Raw genomic sequence first — 26,362 nt, 5'->3', positions numbered from 1 at the left:
ACTATTTTAATAAATAAAATAATTACGGAATATAAATATTGAATAAAAAGCATAAAACACACTTACGAAGTATTCGACTGTTTCGAGATATCGATGAAAGGAATAATAATCGATAGTGATTGGTTGTTCAGCACTTTCGATTATTTTCGATTATCGAACGACTAAAATTAGTACATGAAATAATTTCAAAGATGAATTATAGTAAATAATTATTTGTCAATTAATACGGAAAATCGATTCCTCGGAATATCGTATAAAAGACGAGTAATATAAAAAGAAAAATATACCATTGAAGTCTAAAGATAGGTTTTAATCAATTATTACAATAATTTCAAATTCATTGTGTCAATGAAAATAATACAACATATATAAATATAAAGGAAAAAAAAGACAATGAAGTATTATAATATTGGTTAATTTTCTTCAATAACAAATTTCCCCTGTTATTTAGATAGGGGATAAATATGGATAAATAAATTCGGAGGTAATAGGTATATTTTTGAACATACTCGGGATGATCGACGGACGACGCAGAAGTATTGCGTCACGTGGGCAAGCGCAGAGAGCGGGTATTTGTGAGAAAACTGGCGCCCTGGTGGCGGTCTTTGGAGCGGCCATATTTTCGCTCGTGGCTCATAGTCTCGGAGGTAGTGATTTAGTGAACATTTTTGGAATGCGACAATCGAAATCGTTAATATTCGTGCTGTTAAATCCATAAAATAAGGAGACAATACAGCAAGGATGGCCAAGAGTAGCGGAAATTTATCTTCAAAACGATCGTCATCGCACAATACGAAACCTTACGATACGAACAACGTGAGTGGAGTCATATTGGCATGATTTACCCGCGAGAGAAACGAACCCTAAGTTAGTTCTAACGGTCCTTCGCGCCTTTATATCCGAATAAAAAAAAGCTAAAAAGTTATAATCATTACATCCATATAACCTTTATTTCATTTAATATGTCCTGTATAAGCACCCTTTTCCTAGGATGCGTTCCCAAGAAATCCCAATGCCTCCACGGTTATGTGAGTCTTACCAGTAACCTCAATCTTTCTTTCTCCTCATATATGCGATTGCGTGCTCTAACGTAAGAGTCATCGCTTTGGAGCGATAAGTAACCTTGATGAATTCTCATATTAGGAAAAATACATATAACTTGAAGAAACCACTAGAACATCTTACATTACATAAGTTTTTACTTTTCCTTTCCAAATTCAACAAAATTCTTCTATCCAATTATTAATGTTCTTTTAAATTGTTCGTTTCCTCGTGTAAGACAAGTCTATGCAAACTTTCAATATTTTACAAATAACTTTTACTTACTTATTTTTATTAAATTTACCTTACATTTTGGTATAATACAAATTGTATAATTATCACATAATTGTATATATGTTTCCATTAAAAATGGAAATAATAATGAACATAGGAATATATATATATATATATACTTTATTATATACAATAAAGTAAATTAAAGTTAAATTAATCATTTTAATAACTAATAAATGTTTATAAGTTTAGTAAATTGTAAAATAGCCAATTGTAGAAATAATACACACGTGTATATTATACTAATGATATATTGACCTGTTTTAACAGCACAAAATTAAAATTCTCTTCATTTGGTATGAATATATAAATTAATTAATTATACTATAATATGATAAAGCATGGAAAGAAAATCTTAAATTTTGAATTATCATATTTTTTGTATTTGTTACGAAAAAGTTATAATTTTTACAATATATCTTATTACTTATTTTGATTTTTATATAACAATTCATATTGTAATATAAAAAAGTTACCACAATTGTTGATCAATTAAATATAAACATCTACCTATTTTTTTCTTCTTTGCTACTTTAGATTATTTCTACATTTGTTATATTACATCTTTAATATTACTCTTGTTTCTTTTTTTAGTCATTTGTTAAGAAGGTTGCTAATAGAGTAACAGAATTTATACCCCCATTATGGATCAGTAAATGGTTCAATACATCTCAAGATAATGGAGATGTTTCCAACGATACTGAAAATCTCGAAGAAACAGAACCAGAGGAGGATATTGAAAAGCCTCCACCATCAAAAAGACCACGTATTCGTACAGATATTACCCATCCACCTGGAACATTTTCTGTTAGATCAAATGTTGTAACATCACATAATAAGACAAAAGATCATAAAGGAAAATATTCTACACAAAATGATACGGTACAATATTAATGATAGATTAATAATTAATATGATATTTAACTGATTACAAATTATATTTGTAAATATAATATTGCAGAGAGATGATTTTCTTAAGCCTGCAATAGCTGGACCCAGTGGGATAGGTCATTTAATATGTTCTACGCCTACCACACAATTAGATAAGCCTGTAGCTACCCAAAGGTCTGATTTAAATCTCCTAATTTCAACATCAAATAATGTAACTGCTAATGGAACAGATGATAACTCAGAATCGAGCGAGAGCACCAGTGGTTGTAGTTCTCTTATACCACAAACTAATCGACAAGAAGCTCCTTCTCATGAAGTTTACAATTCACAATTTGCTAACAGAAAGCGTTTTATAGATGATAAATTAACATTTAGTAAGAGTAATTTATATTTCTTATTTCATTTTGTTCATTAATATTTTGATAGTACATAGAAATTTAAGTTATGTTTTTATTTCAGCTAATCACTTACAATCACCAAGAGCATTGTTTATGGATAACAGTCCTCGTGATACTGTTAGCAGTCATAGACCAAGTTTTAATGCATCAGTCTTGACTAACACATTGGACCGTGCATCTGGATTATCGTCTCCCTTTTATAGTGGAAATACCACATTTGGAGGAGCAAATGCTGTTGAATTGTACAAAAAAAATCAATCAAAGTCACTTTTACTCAATACTTCTGATGTATGTATATATTTGCATATAAGTTATTCATTTGACTTGTTATATTTTTAATTATATGAGTTATATTGTAATTTTAGATTCAACTTAAAGTTCCAAAAAGACCAAATGTTCAAGTAAAACCATCTCCTACAACGGTTGATCCATCGGGCATGAGTCAAACTGCTAGAAAAATACTGGAAGCTTTGGAACATTTTTCTTCACCTATATCAGATGCTAAAAAAATTCCAATTAAAAATACAAATATTACATCATCTTTGGATAATAAAAAACGTCAGCGAGAAGAAGAAAATGAATCTCCATCTACTACTCGCGTAGGATTTAGACCTCCAACGCGAGAATTAGTTGTGCCAACTGTTCCCACTATAATTAAACTAAGAAGACGTGAAAAGTTGCAAGACACAACATTGGCTGCACGAAAAATTGTTTCTGCTCATAATAATCCACCTCCTACTGGGGAATATCGTTTAGGGTAAGTTTGATATTTAAATCTGTATTAAACGATTTAATTCTAGTAACTGTTAAAATTTCAATAACAAACATGTAAAACATATACTATATTTAAAACAATTTTCTCTCTTTTTTTTTTATAGACCCGATGATAATAGAAAGACAAAGCATACTGGAAAAATGAAGGCAAAAGCCTTGATTGAAGATTATACTGAAGTAGTTAATTTACCAAATGTACCTCTACCAATATCTTCTTTACCTAATTTTAATTTTAAATTACCTCAACCAACAACAACAACAGAAGATCATTCAAGGAAAGAAGACGATTTCAAATTTGCTAGTCCAATTAAAGTCACACAGCCAACAGAGAATTTACAATCTATTAATAATTTCACATTTAGTAGTCCAATTAATGCTGAAGATCATTTGAAAAATTCGTCAGCCAGCTCATCAAATGATAATAATGGGCCTACGGAAATACCTCATTTTATCTGTACTTCATCTACTGCTCCTAGACCCAAAGATGGGAAGAAAGGGATAAAGAAAGGAAAATCTAGATATTCGAGTTCTGATAAGAATGCTCTACTAGGATTAAAACTTGCTCGTGATTTGACAAAAGGTATAAAGAAAACGTCGTCTTTGAATAAATCAAAGTCCTCTTTGAATGTAAGTACTGAAGAAGATACTTCCGATAAAAGTTTTAATCTGTCTGCCAATGAAGAAATGGACGATTCAACAAATAAGAAATCTGAAAATCTAAGTGAAGATACTACAAAACAAGAAGATAAATGGGAATGTAATGAATGTTTAATACGAAACGTTAACAATGAAACACGATGTTGTTCTTGTAAAGCTTTGAGACCAAAATCAGACGTGCAAACTACAGTATCTCAACCAACTTCGAGCAATGCTACAGAAGCAAAGAAACCTGAGACGGATTGCTTTGGAACTCATTTCAGGATTAGCAATATTAAATGGGATTGTATGACTTGTTCTAAAACAAATAAATTAACTGATTTTAGATGCGTTTCTTGCAATGCACCACAAAGAAGGAATTTAAATCAAACGAAAACATCTTCAACAGAAACAACTAAATCTGAGTCCATAAATATGGATGCTGAGAAACCATGGGAATGTCCAGGTTGTCTGTTAAAAAATGCTAATTACATTATTACGTGTCCTTGTTGTAAAGCATCTAAACCAAATTATTTAAAAGATGCAAAAGAAAAGAGGGACAAGGAAAAGAGAGAAAAAGAGGAAAGAGAAAAAGAAGAAAGAGAAAAAGAAAATAATAAAAATATTCAAGCAAGTGCTTCTACTGAAGAAATTAATACAACAAGCTCAAATACTTTACAATCATCTAATCTCGAAATAATGGACAAATTTAAGCCTAGCAAAAATTCGTGGGAATGTCCAACTTGTATGATTAGAAATTCTGATTCTGTTACAATTTGTCCTTGCTGTAATACCACTAAACCAAATGCTAAAAATAACCAAACCGATAAAGTGCAGGAGCTACCAGCAAATGGTTTTGGAGATAAATTTAAAAAGCCTGAAGGTTCTTGGTCTTGTGATACTTGTATGGTACAAAATAAAGCAGAAAATGTGGAATGTGTTTCTTGTAGTAGTTTAAAACCTGGATGTGAAAAATCAAAAGAATCCACAACGAGTACAAGTTCAAATCTGAAATTTAACTTTGGTATCCCTGCCAGTCCAAACAATTTCAAATTTGGTATTGATAAAGCTGATAATCCAAATAAATCTGCAGATTCATCTATAAGTAGTTTTAAATTTGGTAGTACTCAACAAAGTGATCCTGGAAAGTTTACATTTGGTATTCCTAAAGGAGACAACAATACTACAACTAAGATAGATACTAGTACCTCAAATATTGATCCAAAAACATCAGTATCAGGATTTCAGTTTAATGTGAATAGTGACAAGACTACTACAAATAATAAATCAACTGAATCACTTAAAGAAACAAACACATCATTTTCTTCTAGTGTATCTAAAAATGAGAATTCAATATTCTCCTCAACTACAAATTCATCTCCTTTTGTTTTCAAAATGAGTAATACAGAAACTATTATCTCGGAAAAGAAAGAAGATTCAAAACCTGCTGCAGAAAATATCACAAAAGTAACTCTTGTACCAACAACAAGTACTACAGAGTCATCATTATTTTCATCAAAAATTGATAATAATATTTCCTTAGTAGCAACGACTACTCAAAATAATACTTTGGAAAATGCACCTACTTCTACATTTTCATTTACTGTTCCAAGTACTATACCAGTTAGTAGCAGTACTGTTGTATCAGTACCAGCAACTACAAGTCTTCCACCTTATACTCAACATTCCTTTACATTTCCTGATGCAAAAACAGTTACACAAACCACAACTGCTCCCACTTTTGGACAAATAATAACAACATCAACAACATCATCATCATCATCATCATTATCCAATACCGCTTCTACTTTACCTACATTTTCCTTTGGTTCAACTGAATCTGTAGGAGCCTCTGGTACACCAATTACGACTAGTAGCACAGTAGGAGGAACACCAATTACATCACAGATGTTTACAAGTGTGTCCAAGCCGATGTCATTATTTAATAATACTGATGTAAAAACAACAGTAGCATTTGGTACAGGACAAACTAGTGCACCAACCTTTGCTACAGGAGAAAATAAACCATCTTTATTCGGAGCACCAGAAAATAAAGTGCCAGTATTTGGATCATCTGAAAACAAACCACTTTTTGGATCATCTGAAACCAAAATGCCTGTATTTGGAAATACGGAAAAAACAACTCCTGTATTTAATGCACCACCACCAGCAGCAGCACCAGCAGCAACACCAGCAGCAACACCAGCATTTGGTTCACAAACAAATAATACTGTTTTATTTGGATCATCGGCTCCTGTTTTTGGAAATAACAATAATACTAACTTTGGTGGAACTTCAGCACCCAATATTTTTGCAACAACGAAGCCAAATGATAACAATGCATCGAATATCGGATTATTTACTTTTGGTGCATCATCTAATCAAACAACACCACAGGGAACTGGATTTAATTTTTCAGCAAATAAAAATCCTGCTGAAACAGCTTCAAAACCATTATTTACATTTGGCAGTAATTCAACTACACAACAACAGTCAAATAATCTGTTTGGAGGAAGCGGTTTTAATAATGCAGCACCAACTAATACAGGAAGCACCTTTACTTTCAATGCTCCAAAACCAGAAGTTCCTTCAGGATTTGGTCAGCCAACAGTTGCAGCACCACTCTTTGGTGGAGTACAAAATAATCCAAATCAATCAACATCAACTTTTTCATCTACTTCATCTACTAATACTGGATTTAACTTTGGAAGTACAACACCTGCGACAACCTCTGGAAATTTCACTTTTGGTAGAATGGTAAAAAAAAAATAAACACAATTATTATTTCTATTGTCTCAAAATATAGTATACATTTGTAAGATACGAATCCATCGCACAATTATATTATTGAAACAATTGTATTCAGTTAAAAAATTAGTTTTGTATACTATAAGTTGAAACAGATAAAATATTATTTAGGATAATAATAATAATACTTAAATATTAATATGTAGGAACAAACTGCTGCTGCTCCATCAGGAGGAGGATTTAATTTCAATTCTGCACCTACTACTACGCCAACTCTTGCTTTTGATCCTAATACACCACCTTCTTTTAACTTCACTGGTAGTAGTGGACCTATCACTACATTCAGGTAAATGTTGTAACAATTTAAGAATAGAAATCTATAAAACTTATTTTATTGTAGTATATATGTTTAAAAATGTTTATATATTCTAGTGCTCCCCCTTCTTCAAGAAAAATCAAGAAAGCTGTGAGAAGAATGCGATATACAGCAAATGATTCGCAGCGCTAATAAACGTCTGCTGTTGGATGCGGCTTAACATCAGCTCCTGCATCTTCTGTGTGTTTCTTCTGAATGTATGTTTACAAGTTTCAATATAGTATGAAGAAACTTTTTCAGGTAAATTGATCATGTCAATGTGGTGGTATACCAAGTATTTATGTAATATAGTAGCCAGCTGATGAGATATGCTTGAGTACATCCACTTGTGTTCTACAGCAAGAACTGTAAATTTTAAATTATTTGAATTATATACTTATAATGAAGAAAACAATTTGAAGTTGTGGCATGAAGCCAGTTTTTATTAATTAGACACACATTGTGTAATGTCACATTGCATTACTAGAATCTTGCCCAGAAAAGACGATACTAAAACTATTAAAATGACAAAGCAAATTATCTTGCTGAAATATGAAAAACAAAATTCCTGATAAAACAACAAGAAAAAAGAAACTCGAACATGCACTTAAAGATGATGTGCAATTAAAAACATTTTAACAAAGGAGTGACAACAAACAACTCCTCAGGTAAGTATAAGTCATTTACAGCTTGCGACGGTGACATTGTAGGAAATAATTGGGGTAATTAATTTCTAATAAAATAATTTTTATATTTGAAAATGATTTTCTTTTTACAAGCACTAGTAGCAGCAGTAAAATCATCCTATGTTTTCGATTATGTTGTGTAGCATATATGTATTGTGATCGTCATTATATGACTGACTTTTTGAAACGCAAAATAAGATTATATAAAATCTTGTATATGTAAACATATTTACATTGAAAAAAAAAAAAAAAAGATAATGAGGTAAACAGTGTTTCCTAAAGAAATGTACCTCGACTATTTCGTACGGGGTTAATACGTTACAAGCACTGTGAATTGACTATATTTAGATATATATATATATAGATATACATGTATATGTATCATATAATATACATATGTATCTATATGTATATGTATATGTATATGGTATAATATATATATATATATATATATATATGTATAAAAATATATATATATATATATAAATCCCATATTACATATAAATATTAATTTAGGAAAATTTAACACAATATTTTAATTAGAATTTCATGGGCAGGCCTACAATTTTGTAGTACTAGTCCAAAGGAAGTGTAAATTACACTAAAATGGCATTCGGACAAGTACAAATTCGCGATTACTAAACGTTTTATTGAGTAGTCGAAATTGTATATTTTTTTTATATATCGAATGTCGAAATATTCCTATAAGAAAATACTGAATGCCATTTTAATATTATAGGCTTATTATTAAAAAATAATGTTGCGTGTTTTTCAATAGAATGAGTGGGAAGAAAAGAGCATGAGACAAATGTTGAATGAGAATAAATTATTATGGGACTTCTAAAAAAAAAAGTTAAATATTTTTTCAAAAATGTTTGCCTTTTTTTGTTTCATAATAGTTTCATTATTTTCTTCTTTTTTTTTTTTTTTTTCTACGATTAATAAAAATATAGTAAAAGAATATTACTGTATGCTTGAAGGATTTTTTTTTTTTTTTTTTTTTTAGAAAGGTTTAGCTTAAGAAAATAATGAAAACAAAAAAATTCTTTTAGTAATTCAAGCATAGATTAAATGTGAATAACACGTTTTTTTTTTTTACATTTGTTAATTAAAGCACAATATAATTATGTTTAAATAGTTTTACTGTCTATGTGGATAGTTACATTTTTAATTAAATTTAAAAGTAATATTTTTTTTTTGTAGAATTTTTCTTTCTTTTTTTTATTACTAGATGATGTTAAAGAATTATTTAAATAAATAGCATATTTTTATAATACGTATAATCATTTATATATATATATATATATATAAGTGATATTAATTTTCATAAATGTTAACTATTTGCGTGATTAAGAATTAATAAATTATTCTTTTTAGAAGTCCCTAAATGAGAAAGTAGTTAGATGACGTGTAACGATAATCATTGAATCGATATTCAGTTATGCACGTCTTATTTAAGATTATAATAGTTATGTCTATAATGTTGGCTTAGAATTGACAGTAGGCAAGGATAAACTCGGCACATGACCCATTCTGCCATAGTAGACATGTAGGTAAACAAACAAAAAATGGTCTATTATTATTATTATAATTGTATACGTTATTGTTGTGTGATATTTTTCATATAGATATTATAAAACAATTTTTAATTTCAGGATATATATATATATATATATATATATATATATATATATATTTCATAAGAAAAGATAACAACCCATGGATATAATAATTTTTGTGCAAATGTTTATTTACTTTGACAAATTATTCAAATCAGTGTCATCATTCTTCTTATATATATATATATATTTCTTTATATTATAAGTAAATAATATCGTAATAACTGCAAATGATTAAATGCAGATACACACAAATGAATTATTTGATTTGATTATTTTTACGACACTGAGATGCACATTTATTATCTTTGAACAAACAAAAAATTATCCAATCAATGCTAGGTATTTCTATACTTACTCTGTACAATAGACAATGCTGTTAGATTTAGATGTGCTCTATGCATATAAGAATTATAAGAAGACACAAAGGATTATTGTATGAATAAAATATACCTTATGTGTATATGTATAAATTCATACGTATATATATATATATATATATATATGTATGCGCGTATCTACTTATAACTAAACAAACAAACAAAAATTTGATTTAAACCATTATAATACAAAAACATGATTAGCAATGGTAAAGTGAGCTGATGCGCTGAGCTATATCTATGCTGCTGTCTTATACCGTGAACATTCTCTGTCGAGGCTGTGTACTCTATTTGTCTATTATTAGACAAATTTCGAAATTAATAAAATATATTGAAATACTGTTCAAAAGAGACAGACATATTTGTATTAATACTCGTATATGGCCTTAAAAATACATAACGAGTCTATGAAATAGATATATTAACGATTATAAAGTGAAATCATATTGGAATTGTTTTGTAGCACTTTGTACTCTCCATTGAAATATGTTTTTGTATAAAACATTTCAAGAGCACTACAATTAAAATGGTTGAACAGTAAATATATGTAACAACTCATGACTAATAGGATGATCACTTATTATAGTTAATATATAAAATATACGGTATTAAGGGTGTTATAGGAAAATACATTTGATTGTAAATATTTTAATGATTTACAGTAATTATAATTATAATTATTATTAATAATTACTTAAAAAAAAAAACAAAAAAAAGATACTAGTATTTAAAATTGTTTATAAATTGTTGTTTTACCCATTTCTCTTTTTATACTTATTAAAAGTTCATAATACAATTAATTAATTATATTAATTATACTAAAATGTTAATTTTTTTAGCATAATAGTAGTGTTCTGTAAGTTATGAGATGTTACAATAAATTACATGTTCTGAGGCCTTATTACAATCTTAGTCCATTAAATTATGTACTGTACCGAATTCACATGAATGTCTGTTAGGATTCTACTGATAAAATAATATATTAACCAATGAATTCAATGTTCACGAATGAGAGAGTTTGTTATGAAATAAATCCAATGACTGACTATAATTAAATAAAATATACATGTGGGAGAATGTTCACTGTTTGCTTCAGGTGCTATGAGGATGTAATATTACATGCTCATGACATGGTATATAATGTTAGATGATATATAATGAAACAAGTTGGTGTTTCTCAACCAAATGAATTTTTGAAAATTAATAATTGTAGTTGTTATTAATGTGCAAAATGTAAAAAGTCGTTTTAATTCGCACAAAACGGAGCTCTTGAAAAAAAAAAAAAAAAAAAAATACGCTTACAAAAATAATGGTTGATGAATGGTTCATTTCCAATGTTATTAATACATTACAAATGTAATATATATGTCATCTTCAAAGTAATAACCAATTTCTTCCTTTGATGAATGAAAACAAAATGCTGCGTCATGATATATATAACCGAATATACCGAATAAATCATCTATAATTGAAATTTGAAAATATATTTTGATTGCTGATTACAAAAAAAAAGAAAAAAGAAAAAAAATGATCTAAAGAAGAATATTAGATTCAAAGGGGGTTTATATATATACATATATATTTATAGAAAAAACAATTACTTGAGTATCATATTTTTTACAAAATATGACAAATTATCGATCATTTCTTTAAAATAGTAACTTCATGTTTTTTTTTTTGACTAATACAAAAATTATAGAACATATCACAAGAACAAATTAAAAAAGTAAACAGATTTCCGAGCCAAAGGATTATTCTTCTTTAGAATTTGTTTGTTTTTTGTTTTTTTTTTCTCTCTCTCTATCATAAACAATCGAAATATATTTCACATTTTTAATTATAGATAATTAAATCTCGGTATATATATATATACATATATATATACGACGTTAATTTCGCAAAATAATTAAAATAGAATATAAGAAATGAAAGATAATGATAATCATAGTAACAATGATGATGATGATGATAATAATAATAATAATAATAATAACGTTCGAACTATATGAAAAAGATATTGGATCTTTTGTGGACCAGAAGCACAGAACAGGATTATTATATCAGTCTCAACTATCTCAATAGCTCGTTCTTTTATCCTTTATTTAAATAAAATAAAGGTGACATTGCCTTAATAAAATAATAATAATAATAATAATTGCGATGGTCAAAGACTATTGAGCTTGTGTTGAGAAACACCCTTTAGTAGAGTATAACTCTACATTAACACATAATTACCATTACCATTCTTAATAATATCCTCCACTGTAATCTATAATAATTGTATCTCTCTCTCTCTATCTCTCTCTCTCTCTCTCTCTCATACGATATTAGGATATATGATGATGAAAAAAGTAATTGAAAACAATAATGTTGTTTATTTTCTGTTGACAATTTTATTTTATTTCTAAGTGTTTAGCGTTGTTTTTTTTTTTTCTTTTTTTTTTTTTGTCTAGAAGTCCATTCTTTGTAAGGAGTGTGAATCAAAGAATTTTGATATTGCGCACCAATGCATATATATACATATATATGCATTTATGTATGTATGTATGTATGTATGTATGTATGTATGTATATGTAATTGTTCTTATCACAGTGGGACTTTTATTTTATAATTTTTTATATAAGAAAAGAGTAATTTAAAAAATGCGCTTTATATTGAAATACTTTGGCTCACATAATTCTGTGAAAGAATTGAAAAATAATTGAAAATTTGATTGCAACCACTGATGTTTATATAATAACATATATGTCAATTTAAGAATGTCTCTTTATGTTATAATTATTATTATTTTTTTTTTTGTTTTTTTTTTTTGTTTTTCTAATTTGTTTCTTTATTTCTATAAGTAACAGGCTCACTCATTGACAGTTCCTTATTGAAATACATAAAGTGAGAAATTGATACTGTGACTTATACAAATTCGTATTTTCCACCATCCTGAATGTTTTTTTTGTTTTTTTCTTTTTTTGTATATTATTTATTTTTAATAAGTTTGTTTTTTTATTACATAGAAAAGCAGCAGCAGCAGTAGCAGGAGCTTGATTAATATAATATAATACAATACAACAAACAAAGACAAAGGTTATTTTCCTTTCAATAATATTTCATTTACAAAACGGGGCCTTTTTCATCATTTGTTACAAATATACTAAAGAATACATTAACAGGAAAAAACTAAATTCTAATTAATAATATTTTCTTTAAAGCATTATTATTCGAGAACATTTGTTTAATAAATATTAAATGCAATTTGCAATTAATTACTGTGTTACTAATGATTATATTATTTATCATTAATTCTACATTTATAAAACATATGCATTCTTACGGAAAGAAGGACATAAGAAAGCTACTTAGAAGTTCATTTTGTTATTATACGTAGAGATGATATACAATGACTATGTGAAATAAAAATTATCTAAAATTATAAGATACATCCATCGTCGTCGATATGTTTAATTTGTCGGTGATTACACTTGTGTGTGTGTTTTGTTTTTTTTTTTCATTCTATACAATAAGTCTCTCTTCTTTTTTTTTTATTACAAAAGATGAAAACAGATTCATACATAATAAATTGAAGACGATCATCAATGGTAATTGATGATATATATATGTATATATATATATATATATATATATATTCTATCATTAATGATTGTTTAAAAGAATCTACCAATATATATATAGCTATACAATCCTTATATGTTTACATAATAATTAAATATAAATAATATGGGATCATATTATTAAGATACACACAATTAAATCTTAATAATCTTTAATATTCATTGCTTTTCTCTTTATACTTTAAACATATTTAAATTTCTTTAAAATCAGCAATAGCCATCAATTATGCATGATATTATAAAAATGCTAATAATGTCTCTAATACTCATATTTCTATGGTAATAATAACATTCTTTGTTAAATATCAAATAGCAAAAGAAAAAAAAAAGAAGAAAAAAAGAACAGCGCTATAAATAATAAGTCAATTAATTAATTGCGTCCACAAATTTTTCTTCAATTTGATTGAACTACTAATTATTATACATTTTCACCAGATGAAAATGTATTGGGTTATTTTAGGTTGAGTTAATGGTGATAAAGAACTGGATTAAAACTTGTGGCACGAATTTTATTCCGAGATTTACAACAAAAATTTGTCAACTAGTTAAAATGTCGCATAATCGTGGGATATGAGAAACATTGACACGTATTATAATAACATAGGTAGTAAATACAAGATGCTGTGGACAATTCAGATATACAATTTAAATGGTTTGCATTTTAAACCGATAGAGTTTATTCATTTTTCTATTTACTCAGTGTTGCATCATCTGTGTGTGTGTGTGTGTGTTGGATAGGCCTCTTGTGCTTCCTAGAGAGGTGGATTTTACTAATTAATTAATAAGACTCGTCAGCTGATATTGAAACAGCTTGACCACCTCTCTAGGCAGCCCATATTCATTTGCTATTATATCACTTCTATCACGATATTATAATTTAGGTACAATCTTAATTATTCAATATTAATGAGAATATTAATAATTATGTTTTATTTTTGCTTTTTTGTTTTTTTTTTTGTTTTTGTTTTCATGAATTAATTATAGGTTGTAATTATAATTATTTTTTATAAAGTTTCTTACACTAAGAATCATCAGACATGAAGGAATTTTGGGATTTTAGTTCCTCCAATGTTTGAATTTGTTGACGGAGGAATAATATCCTGAAATGTGTTAAAGATTGACTTAATTTTGTTCATATATTTTATGAACATTTCGACGAATTTCTTATCGGTGAATAGATGCAAACGAAAAGAAACATTTCGAAGATAACGTTTAAACAAAAAACAAAAAAATCAAATACTTTAAAAAAAAGACTATTTACCTTTGTTCCTGTAGTGTTGCCTGAATTTCTGTCAGCCTCACTATCGATCGTGCTGTTTTCAATTCTGCAGATACTCTTGTGCATTGTAAACTGCCCATTGTATGTGCTTCCTCGCTAAGTTTTTGTGCCTAAAAGAAAATAACATAAATTATTCTAAACTGATTTATCTTATTCTCTATACAACACTCATTTTAATTAGCAGTAATATATAAATTATGTAATATTTTTAAAAACAACTTCAATATTCAAATTATATAGTATAAAAAAAAAAATGATTTAACATAAATTACCTGTTTTTCAAGGATATCGGCTGGAAAGGCACGCACATGTTGTGTTAAATCTTCTCGATAATGATTAGCGAGCGATGGTGTTAAGGAAGGTGTTAAAGGAGGTTGTACTCTAGACAATGCTTGTAAACCTCCAGTATTACTCAAATTGCCAAGAGAACCTAATGTACTAAGACTTTGCAATGAGCTTAGACCTTGCACCCCAGAATTCGTTCCTCCAGGACTGGTTACTGTAAATGAGTAGTAATAATATAAATAAATAAATAAATATAATTGTGCATCTATCATCAGATGTTTGTTTGAAAGCGATATTATTAGTTAAATTCATAAAACAATATTTGAAAATTTCGTATTGTTAAAGAAGTCTCTGGGATACTTGTGGCACAAGCGTATGATTGTGGTTTAGAAAGTGAACTCTGTTTTATATAAGTTCATATTATTGTACTGCACATACACATTGTGCATATGAAATATAAATAGAAGATGAATTCAGGACTTTTAATCCATAGAATAAGATTTTCAAGTAATAATTCATTGAACGTGCGTTAACTCATTGTGCAAGCAAACGAATATAATTACAATTACAATTAATTACAACAGAAAAGAGTTCATTTGGAGACTTACATTTGCGAGCATCGATACAATCCTGAGTTTCTGAATGAGTTGGAGTAGGTGGTCCCTCACTGGTAGTATTGCCACTAGTATCAACTTTTAATGGGACCATTACATCATTGCCACTATTATTTCGGTCTCCACTTGCTGATTGCTACAAATGTACAAAATAAACATACTGACAATGTTTTCTTGTTCTTTAATCGTATTTTAAAATAATTATTATATATATATATATATATATATATATATATATATATATATATATATATATATATACAAAAACTTACTTGTCTAGATAACAAGATAGCTGTTTGAATTGTCTGTAACGCTTTCTGTGGTGTAATGTCAGGTTGTTCTTTACTGCCAGTGATTTGAGAAAGAAGTCTTGGTAAGCTTGCTAATGAAACTGGTGGTCCTGGGGCATTACTATTCCCTTGTTGTTGGGTTGGTGAACTTAATTTTCCAGGTGGTTGTGGTGTCGATGGTGGATGAGATGCTAATCGAGGTAATGCTAAAAATAGATAACAACAACAAAAAAATCATGAAAAATCTAAATGGTATTCTCTATAAATTGTACTATATAATAATCATTTGAAAATATACCAGTGGCCAGTAGAACAGGACCTTGCGGCAGTGGATCGTGAGCACAGGATGTTAAAGGTTCAGAAGTAGGTGTAGAATCACCAGGTGAAATATCCATATCTTGGGCTTGACGTTCTGCTCCTGTTTCTTCCCTACAAGAATCTCTTTCCCTTTCCCTTTCTCGTTCTCTCTCTCTTTCTCTTTCCCTTTCCCTTTCTCTTTCTCGTTCTCTCTCACGTTCTCTCTCTCGTTCCTTTTCTCTTTCCCTATCACGCGTAGAAACTTCTTCTCTAGTGTTACCGCTACTTCCACTACATGAAGTCCAATATTCCCGCTTGTCCGATTGCCGCGATGATTTACCATCTCGCACGCTGCTACTATTTGATCGCGAGTTGGAATGTTTATCATGACCTATAAAATAATAGTCTATTTAATAGACGGAGATGTTATTAATAAACAGTTATATTCATAGCTCCAGTATATATATATACATATATATATTTACGAGCAACAGATTTTAAAACAATTTCATCGATATTAATTGTATTTTATTTAAACCTTTGAACTATTACAACCATGTGATTCTTATTCTTCGTTTTGATAGTTTAATATTTCAAATTTATGAAAATATTTAAAATATATTGCTCCTTTATATTATCTTCTTTTTCTTTTTGTAGTAGTATAATATTATTAATTTATTTCAAAATAGAAATGAATTAATAATAAATACAAAAAAAAAAAAAAATCGACTCACTTGACCTAGAGGAGTAATCATTGGATTGGCGTTGACGATTATCTGTTCGAATAATCCATTCACGTGGTTTTTCCCATTGAGAAACTTCTGTTTTGCAATTATAATAATACTTCTTTCCTGAAGAACTCATATGCTCTGACCAATCACCAAACCTTGCTGTCCGTTCCATTGCACCTCGTTCATCACCGCGTTTATCCTAAACAGACTGTTCTAAAATGTCCGGAAACGATTGAATCCCCTCTACAAATATACGTATGCATTCCACAAAACTTGTACGAAATTATTTTTGCCCATGTGATCTTGAACCTGTTCATCATCTATTATCTGTTTTAAACTATTATTATATCAAATTTTCTTCACATCAAATTAACGTACAATTATATCTATATATTTCATATTATAACATTTTGATGTAAAACAAAATAATAAAATAAAATACAATAAAATACATTTTAATGGCTATTTGCATACAAGTATCTTTGTTTCAAATAAAATCATCATCATTTGTTGTTACTGACCTGACAAGAATTGTGAGCTGGTTTTCTTTGAGACGAAGAATCTCGTGATGAATTAGATGATAATTTTATGGGGTGTAAAATCTATAATGAATATAAATGAAAATATATATATATATACACAAAATTAGAGAGATTATTATAAAAGAATAATATAAATGAAATAATTAAAAAATAAATTCGTTTTACCTCTCCACTACTCCTATCGTGGTTGGTCCTGTGTTCTGAATCCCTGCTCTCATGGCTTCTCTTGTCTTTTGGTGATCGTGCACAATCTACACATATGCAAGCAAGCATTTTACAGCTGAAAATGTTAAGACACAACCCTGTTTTTATACTGAAGGAAGTAGTACAATTGAATGTTTTGAAATAAATGATTCTATAGTCTATAACGAATCGTTAACTTAACTTTTTTAATTTACTTTGTTTATAAAATATACACAGTATATTATTATTATTATTTTCATTAAATAAATGTACTCTCATGAAAGTTATGTTACATCTTCCTCTATTACAAATTATTAGTCAAATTATTACAAATTATTTACGTCATAATCGTTCTTCGTTTAAAGATATATTATTTTGCATTATCATTCACGTAATTATTATTTTAAAAAATAGAGTAAAAATTTGTTTTTTAAATGTAAAATGGTTTAAATATATATATTTATATATAATAAATTTAAATAAAAGAAATATGTTTACCGGAATACTTGTCCCTAGAGGAGGATAATTTATAGTCTCTATTTTCTCTCTCCTTCTTATACAGGGGCTTGGAGGTATAACTCCTCGGGCTATCTCTGTCTGCTCCCATGCCCAATCCCAAGCCTCCTGCTGGACTGTAAGAATTGCCATTTGGGGAATCACGCATACGCGCTTCGTAGCGACTATCCGACGACGTCGTCGATGAAGAATAGCCACCCTTAGAACTGCTGTACTTCGCGTTCTATAAACAAATTATAACCACAATTTTATATATATATATATTATATTATATATATTATAAATTAATTGTTATATCATTAATGTTATGATTTTTTATGATAATAGCAAGAAAACAAGCAAATAATATCTAAATTTGTCAAGCATTGATATGGAAACTTTTGACATGACAAAATACTATATTACAATTTGTAATTATATTAATATATTTTTAATATGAATTATATATATATATATTCAAAATCACATAAGGAAGAAGCTTAATAATGATAATATTTAAATACCATAAAATATCTTGTCTAAATAGAAAGTCCAAAGATATTACAGGTATTGATTTTTTAGTAAAAGAAAGGTTATGTTTACAAGTGCATTGCAGAATCTTTTTCTTTACATTACTTATTTTATAAACACATAGAAAATTGATCATTGCATCGAATGGAACTTTTATTAATCATTAAATACTTGTATAATGATCAATTAATAACATTCTAGATGAATAAAGCTCATATTGTACAACACACACACACACAGAAAAAAAAAAGATAGAGAAAAAAAGCAATTAGAAGTGAAACAACTTAGACTAAGAAGATTTAATGCAATGAAACTGAAACAAAGCTTTCATAATGAGGTTAATGCCAAGTTTGAAAAATTTATCATAAAAATCATTTTTATAGAACAAGTTATATTATTGATTATACTTTTCCCTTCCACCATTTATAATGGCGTTTCATTGCACAAAGTATTATCACAAAATATTTTACAATGTACAAAATATGTAAAAAAAAAAAAAAGAAAAAAAAGTAAACAACAACAAGAAAAAAATGATTTAATTGTATAAATAACTAATAAATGAAACGACAGAATGATAAGCACAATGAAATATAACGTAACTGTATTCAAATTGAAATATCACATAAACAAGTTTATCATTGAACAAAAATATATCAATGATGTGGAATCAATCGTCTTTGACAAGTATCAGCCACCAACCAAATCAAAATAAATATTCATAAAACATGTCCATAGAGAGAGAGAGTGTATTAAAGAAATGTTTACTATACAATGCTATGCAACAAAATATATTACTTTGAAATTGGAATGAAAGGATTTGCCATTTTTTTTCTTTTTTTTCTTTTTTTTTTTTCTATGATTATTTTTATCCAAAGATATATAAAATGAATTATAAAAGATAATAATTTTCATGAAATTTCTAGGAAAGTTAAATCATAGTACGGATGAATGAACAGGAAAAGTAGGTAAGAGGATAGAATTAAAACGACACACGGTGAATTCTATGTGACACAGTAAACGCGTACAATGATAATCATAGAAAATCGGACATTTAAAGGAACGAAGGACAAATAATTGTGATAAATTGATGCGTATCAGTCGTGTCATCGAAAAAATAATTCCTTTCGTATTCCTCCCTCCCCCCCTCGACCCCCTCTCCGCAAAGAGAGAAAGAGAGATAGAGAGATAGAGAGAAAAAAAAAGAAAAATACAGATGAATATTTACCTGGTAGGGATGGGCCTGGTGCTTTTCGAAGTACCTGAAACGATAGACAATAGTTTGTGAATAAAGGCGCGAAATAGCGTCATTTCCACGACGGAATCAAGGACCTTCCATCAGGGAAATGCATTGGTGCAAACAGTAATGTGTATCACGTAGAGAGTGATGTAGAGTGGCTCAGACGGACGGACGTCGGAGATGAGAGGTGAGGTGAATAGTAAGAGATAGAGAGAGCTAGAGAGAGAGAGAGAGACAGAGAGAGAGAATGAGAGAGAGAAAAAGAGAGCGCAAGAGAGAGAGAGAGAGAGAGAGAGGTTGGTTGTGTGTCAGGATCGAGTATTTGACGCGGTGGTGCCCTACCCATCGCTGATCCTTTGTGGTTTCCTCGCATGCATTACCATCAATGCCGGTGTCTGTGGGAAATTCGCGGCCTCGGATGTTCCCTTTTCGGTCGGTCAGTGTCATAAATACAACATTAACGCTTATTTAACAATCAACTTTCTTCCTACCCGGACGCCATGTCACATACGTGATCGGCCGCTAGAGGTAATCACGATTAAATGGCTATAGTAACGTCCGTGCTCGATGCGCGCGCGCATTCCTACCCCCACTCTTTGACTCGTCTTATTCAATATCGTAACTAGTCGTCCATAGTTACTTCTTGGAACTTTAAATCGCTCTTCTTAGAACTAAGAAAATGTTATTTAAATAATGTTGACTTTTCTAATATCGTTCAGTGTTAATTAATTATTAATTGTTTATACTCGTTATATAATATAAAACTGAAGTTTAGAAAATTTCTACAGAAAAATTTCACGAGCTTGGATTCTTAAGTACTTATCGCCATTACTGTAACTGGGTTGCATTCACGGCGCCGGTGTAGTATCCAATTGTAACTATGTGGTACATTATGTTTATTGAAGCAATTTGCGTTTAGGAAATCTATCGTTAAGTTACTCGCTGCTCTATACTCAATCGATTATGGTACGAAAAAGTGAATGGAATGAAATATTAAAAAAAAAACACGATATCGTAAGTGCAAAAAAAAGATGAGATAAAGATGGCAGAACTTGAGATACGTCCGAACCATTATTACTGTCGTTTCTACTACCCCGTATCACAATTGCTACTACCACTACCACTGTCAGTACAAATCTATTTGCAATCAACTTGTTTTTCATCGAATATACATATGTATTATTATGCGTGTAAAATATTTGTTCTTTTATATATATATATCTGATTAGTCTAAAATAATTTTCTAAAAATAGATTCTATGCTTGATTATTATTATGAAGATATTGATATTGTTTTTCTTTTTATTTATTTATTGAATATTATCTTTTTTAGGAGATTAAAGTCCAAATATTTAAATAATTTGTCAATTACACACTTGTGGGAACTGTAAGGTAGAAGGAAGATCATGTCAATATAATATTATTACATGATATCAATTGACAATTTATGTATAATTTTATTGAACCAATTCAGTTTTAGCAATATTTAGTTTCAGTATAAAAGTATCTTAATATATATTTTTTATTTGATTAAATTCATATATTATTCATTGTTTTGTTAATATTAGTTATATCAATAATTAATATCATTTTTGTTTTAGACATTTGTAAAGTGATTTTTTTTTTTTTTAAATCTATATAACATAATCTTAAAAAAAAAACAAAACTGACATTAATTATTACTTTTCAAATTGAATTAAAATTTCTTCTATTTACATGCTAATTTAATATTTATTTCAACGACAATATTATGCTGTTTACAAAAAAAAAAAACAAAAAACAAAAAAGTTTGATGCATTAGGACCGTTGGAAGAATATTACTCCTAATAATTGTTCAATTAATTTTTCTTTAAATTTTTGTAGACTTAAATTTCTGTTTGTTATTTTATTATAAATCAAAAAAGCATTTACAACCGAAACTCCAAGGAGAAAATGTATACAAACTTTTTGATCATAATTCATTCCCTGTATAGATTTAATTGTATGAGACATTAATTGTTCTGTATGTTCTATTTTACATTTTTTGTCATTATAGTCAACAAGTGCTATTGGTTGTAATTTTTTGGAATACCTTTTAGCATCCTTAGTTCCTTCTTCTTTAATGTTTTCAGGTTGTAACATCACAAAGGGACCGTGTTTTGTTGATAGGATTATCATATTACTTGAATTTTTCCATTTCATTATGACGATACCATTATCATCTTCTTCGCATTTTATTTCTTTTGTTTGTAACTTACCTTGTGAAATGCTTTTTGGAACGAATTTTGCATTATTTCTAATTATTCCAACTACATGAGTTTTCTGTTGTAGACACGATTTAGCTAATTTATAGTCTATATGAAAATTATAAATGTAAAGTGTTCGTCCTTCGTTGAAAAGATTTTCTGCAAGTTTCTGACATATATTATATGCCAATTCAGTTTCTTTGTTATTTGACTTTTCATAGTAGTCACACATTGACCATGTAAATCCTTCTGGTGTAGATAATGTAAATAATTTGTTTCCATATTTATAGGCTTTCTTTGGAATATATTGATTGAATATTAGTTTTCCATGCCGTGGAATGAATATTTCATTAATTATGACATTTTCTCCAGGAGTAAATATTTTTTTAAAATTATTTTGCAGTATCTTCAAAAATGAATAATTTTCTTTAAGTTCATTATCAATGTTGTAAAAATCAGAATGAAAATTAGTAAGAATTAATTGGAATCTTTTCTTATCCATAATGATCTGCGGTATAGAAAAATCATATAATAAATTTGGTAACCAACAGCTCATTGGAGGTATCGTTTTTATAAAATCAAACCACAAAATCAATCCCAGAAATTTTCTGATTTCAATTGAATCAGTTCGTACCCAATTTTTTACCTCGGTAATCCTTGCATATCTATTTGTTGCTCTTACAATCAAGTCTATAATGTCTTCATCAACGAATAGACTAAATGCATCATATGGTATTATAGTGTTAGATAATTCTATGTTAATGCCATTTTTTCCATTGAAATTAAAAATTTGTTGACGTTCACAAAATTTCGACCACTTACTTTGTTCCATTGCAGTTTCTTCTTCTTCTTCTTCTTCTTTTTCATTATCATTTATAATATTTTCTTCAATAATTAATTTTTGAAAAATATTTTCAATATCTTCATCAAATTCGCTATCAGAACTACTTTGATACTCAGAGATATTTTCACTCTGATAATCAGAGATATCTTCACTCTCTGGTTTATAAATATTTGACATATCTGACATTTTTTGTTTTTTGTTTTTTTTTGTTAGTATTAAAAACAAGTAAAAGAGAAAGTATAAATGTTTCTAAAATTTTTGTTATTAGTATAAAAGTATTTTCTTTTGTTGAAAAATCTAATTGTAAAATAAATTAATCACTACAAGTTTTAAATACTTTGCTTTTAATTATAAACTTTCAACTGATGGAATATTTCTAACTGTCGAAATTTTAATATTGAAAAAAAAAAATATATAAACGTTTTGATAGAAGAAACAATGTAAACAATGTTAGATTTTACATTTCAAAAGTGATCCAATAGAAATTTTTGTTCAAACTCGCTTTGACAGTTAACATTTTCAAAATTTACAGATTTCAATTATAAACATTTCTTTTTAAAAATAAATAAAATTATGATATTTAACTAATATTGTTTATTTTTGTGATAATCTTACATAAGCATATAATTAATAATCATTTTTGGAACCCAGTTCTCAGAGAATTTAATACTGGTAAATTAGCAATGTGAAATGAAATGAAATATTGAAGCCACAGTTGCAGTAATAAGTATTATATTGAAATAAATTATTAAATAAAAAAATAAAACAATATAAATAATAATAAACGATAAATGTAAACAAAAAATGAAAAAAAGAATTTAATAATCATAAAATGTTCTTATAATACCTGAAATCATAAAAGATGATGATAATACCTTACTTGAAAATATTTATTATCATGTTATTGTTTATGTTTGTAATAATTCATAATGGTGACGTTTATATCAAAAAGTCACATCTATTCTTTTGACACTTATATTGGAGAAAAATATTCAAAATAAATTAACATAAGAAACTATATTTTAATACTGACCTGAGTTTCACACTTTTACCGTCAGAGTGCGTGCATTTTTGTTGAATCATCGTAGAGCATTTTCATTTGTCCCTGACACGCTAAAACGACAACGCGATTGGTTTGTACGGCGCACCAATAGAAACATTGCAGTAACCACTAGCGCCACCGTTCCTCCTTATTTTCCTTAGATATTCTCATCACTGTTACTTTTATGTTTTCATTCGTCACTTGGATCCTTCTTGTTTAATAAGGTTAAAAATATAGTTTTTTGTGCCTTGTATATTTTTAGTCATAGCATCAAGATTAATTGGTACATGCGAATAGGTAAACACACTACTTATTCTCATATGCATTTTCTTTTAGTTATGTATATTATATATTTGCATATATGCAGCAATCGTGCATTAATCAACATTGTCAAACATCATATCCCTCATTTACGCATTTATTCAGACATTCTTGTAAGGTGTCAAATAATTACTGATAAATTAGATTATTAGTATTTCGTTTTGAAATATAGAATAAATATAATATAGTTCATATTAATATCTTACATTATTTCAAATATTTTAACATAATTTTAATTTAATTTAATTTAATTAAATTATGTTTAAAATGTGTTGAATTTTTCAAATACCCGCCACTTTCTTTTTACTATAAATCTAATTGGATTGAATTTATCATTGATCTCAATGTACAGCTTAATTTTTTCTATCAATTTGAAATTAATATACAAAATCATTTATTATTATATACTATAAAAATGAGTATGTACAGTATCCCATAGTAATGTTTAAGCTTAATACACATGTATATATATTATAAAATGTGGGTGGTAAAAACGAAGGCAGCGCTTTCGTAGAAATCATTGTTTAAGGAAAGAAACAACGTGCTAATTTAGATAACATTAACTAATTTTAGAAATATTCATTCTACTTCGAATTAAAGGGATACTTATAACTATATCTTATTTGAAACATAACAATAGTGAGTGAAATTTCAACAAAATATCACTTTTCATTATTTTTATTGTCAATAATAGAATTTTTGTAAATATATATTGTGCATGCTAATTTTTTGATATATTACAGAAGTTCATATCAATCATTTTCAATTTTTATTATAAAAATGATTATTTAATCAACATTATTATATTTTTTTTAGTGAAAATGGTAGAAGAAATTCAGAAAAAGCTACAAGCTGAAATAGATAAATTTAATCAAGTTCAAAAAGGTAAGAATAATAAATAGTTCTTTAATATACTACAAAGATAATTATAATTAATCAGATTAATATTAATATGATTATTTAATGAAAACAAAGTATCATAAATAGATCTCTCTTTTTGTATCAGATTACAATAAAGCACTTCGTACAAGACAAATACTTGATGGACAATTGAATGAAAATATTGCTGTTAAAAAGGAATTGGATCTTCTCAAGTCTGAAGATGAAGTTTACAAATTAATCGGACCGTGTTTGATAAAACAATATTTAGACGAAGCTAAACAAAATGTTTCTAAACGTATGGATTACATTTCGTCCGAATTGTAAGTTCATTACGATTCTAATGTGAGCTTGTTTGTAATCAAAATATTAATTTCATTTCATTTTTAGGAGTCGCACAGAAGAATTAATAGCTACTTTGGACAAAAAGCAAGATGCTCATAGAGAAACTTTAGAAAAATTGCAGCAAATGTTTCAGCAAGCTCAAGTCAAAGCATCGTTGGCTGGAACGAAAGCATAATATGGTGCTTTTTTTCTTTTTTTTTAGCTTAACAATTACATTTATTGATTACTATTAACCCTTAAAGTGTACACTTGGTAAAAGTTAGTTTAAATGCACCACTGTGGACGTTTGACACTTCAACGTGTTAAAACGCGTCTCCTGATAGCTGCTATTTAATATTTAGACCTGACAATTTTTTTAAAAGTAGTTTGATACATCTTTTTTTAAAATATACCCATCTGAATTAACACTAGATGGCATAAGACAAATAACCCATTTTTTTTTTTCGAATTCAGTAACGTTTTCGAGAGATCCAAAATTTGTTGGGGTGTCCAACACCCCATGTGCACTTTAAGGGTTAATTAGTTTTATTAAATACTAAAAAAAAAAAAAAAGAAAAGCATTTCTAATATTTGTAATTAAGCACAGATTGTTATTTAAATCTTCAAAATTAATAATATAATTGTTCTTAAAAATAATGTATGATAATATTTATCCTGAAAAACTTTCATTATAAATATGTAACATCAAATGACAAATTATATATTATGTAATTACTCAGAGACCGTAAGATTTTCTTGTATTATTAATTAGATAGATATTAGATAGATTAGATTATC

At 28.1% G+C, this 26,362-nt stretch overlaps 3 protein-coding genes across 10 annotated transcripts; 2 read left to right on the top strand and 1 right to left on the bottom strand.

The window, feature by feature from the left end:
* The first annotated feature begins 583 nt into the window (after positions 1-583).
* On the top strand, positions 584-13,789 carry LOC107064798 (uncharacterized). The gene is made up of 8 exons (XM_015317844.2): positions 584-816; positions 1,930-2,217; positions 2,297-2,600; positions 2,686-2,912; positions 2,990-3,381; positions 3,503-6,791; positions 6,989-7,128; positions 7,215-13,789. Exons 1-8 carry the CDS (start codon positions 742-744, stop codon positions 7,288-7,290), a joined length of 4,791 nt encoding a protein of 1,596 aa, XP_015173330.2. The 5' UTR covers positions 584-741; the 3' UTR covers positions 7,291-13,789.
* Positions 13,790-13,940: 151 nt separating this feature from the next.
* wcy (WW domain-containing adapter protein with coiled-coil wacky) lies at positions 13,941-20,410 on the bottom strand. 4 transcript variants are annotated; one of them, XM_089177551.1, is made up of 13 exons: positions 20,260-20,377; positions 20,104-20,146; positions 19,919-19,952; positions 18,166-18,406; positions 17,650-17,735; positions 17,464-17,544; positions 16,946-17,141; positions 16,213-16,602; positions 15,897-16,120; positions 15,619-15,760; positions 14,998-15,224; positions 14,708-14,835; positions 13,941-14,546 (listed from the first exon to the last, which is right to left on the bottom strand). In XM_089177551.1, exons 1-13 carry the CDS (start codon positions 20,375-20,377, stop codon positions 14,468-14,470), a joined length of 1,989 nt encoding a protein of 662 aa, XP_089033677.1. In that variant the 3' UTR covers positions 13,941-14,467. The 4 variants fall into 4 exon arrangements, with proteins under 4 accessions (XP_089033677.1, XP_015173337.1, XP_015173338.1 ...); XM_015317851.2 differs by lacking the exon at positions 20,104-20,146 and having other exon boundaries at positions 16,213-16,617; positions 20,273-20,410; XM_015317852.2 differs by lacking the exon at positions 20,104-20,146 and having other exon boundaries at positions 20,273-20,410.
* Pfdn6 (prefoldin 6) lies at positions 20,034-26,305 on the top strand. 5 transcript variants are annotated; one of them, XM_015317854.2, is made up of 4 exons: positions 20,034-20,117; positions 25,178-25,246; positions 25,368-25,563; positions 25,631-26,305. In XM_015317854.2, exons 1-4 carry the CDS (start codon positions 20,111-20,113, stop codon positions 25,758-25,760), a joined length of 402 nt encoding a protein of 133 aa, XP_015173340.1. In that variant the 5' UTR covers positions 20,034-20,110; the 3' UTR covers positions 25,761-26,305. The 5 variants fall into 5 exon arrangements, with proteins under 5 accessions (XP_015173340.1, XP_089033680.1, XP_015173342.1 ...); XM_089177554.1 differs by lacking the exon at positions 20,034-20,117 and adding an exon at positions 20,436-20,458; XM_015317856.2 differs by lacking the exon at positions 20,034-20,117 and adding an exon at positions 20,520-20,944.
* Positions 26,306-26,362: the final 57 nt, after the last annotated feature.

The sequence above is a fragment of the Polistes dominula genome, unplaced genomic scaffold, assembly GCF_049000335.1.
Source record: "Polistes dominula isolate Pdom_NZ unplaced genomic scaffold, Pdom_raw_medaka contig_24, whole genome shotgun sequence".
Lineage (NCBI taxonomy): Eukaryota > Metazoa > Arthropoda > Insecta > Hymenoptera > Vespidae > Polistes > Polistes dominula.
This window is presented reverse-complemented; position numbering and strand designations above follow the sequence as displayed.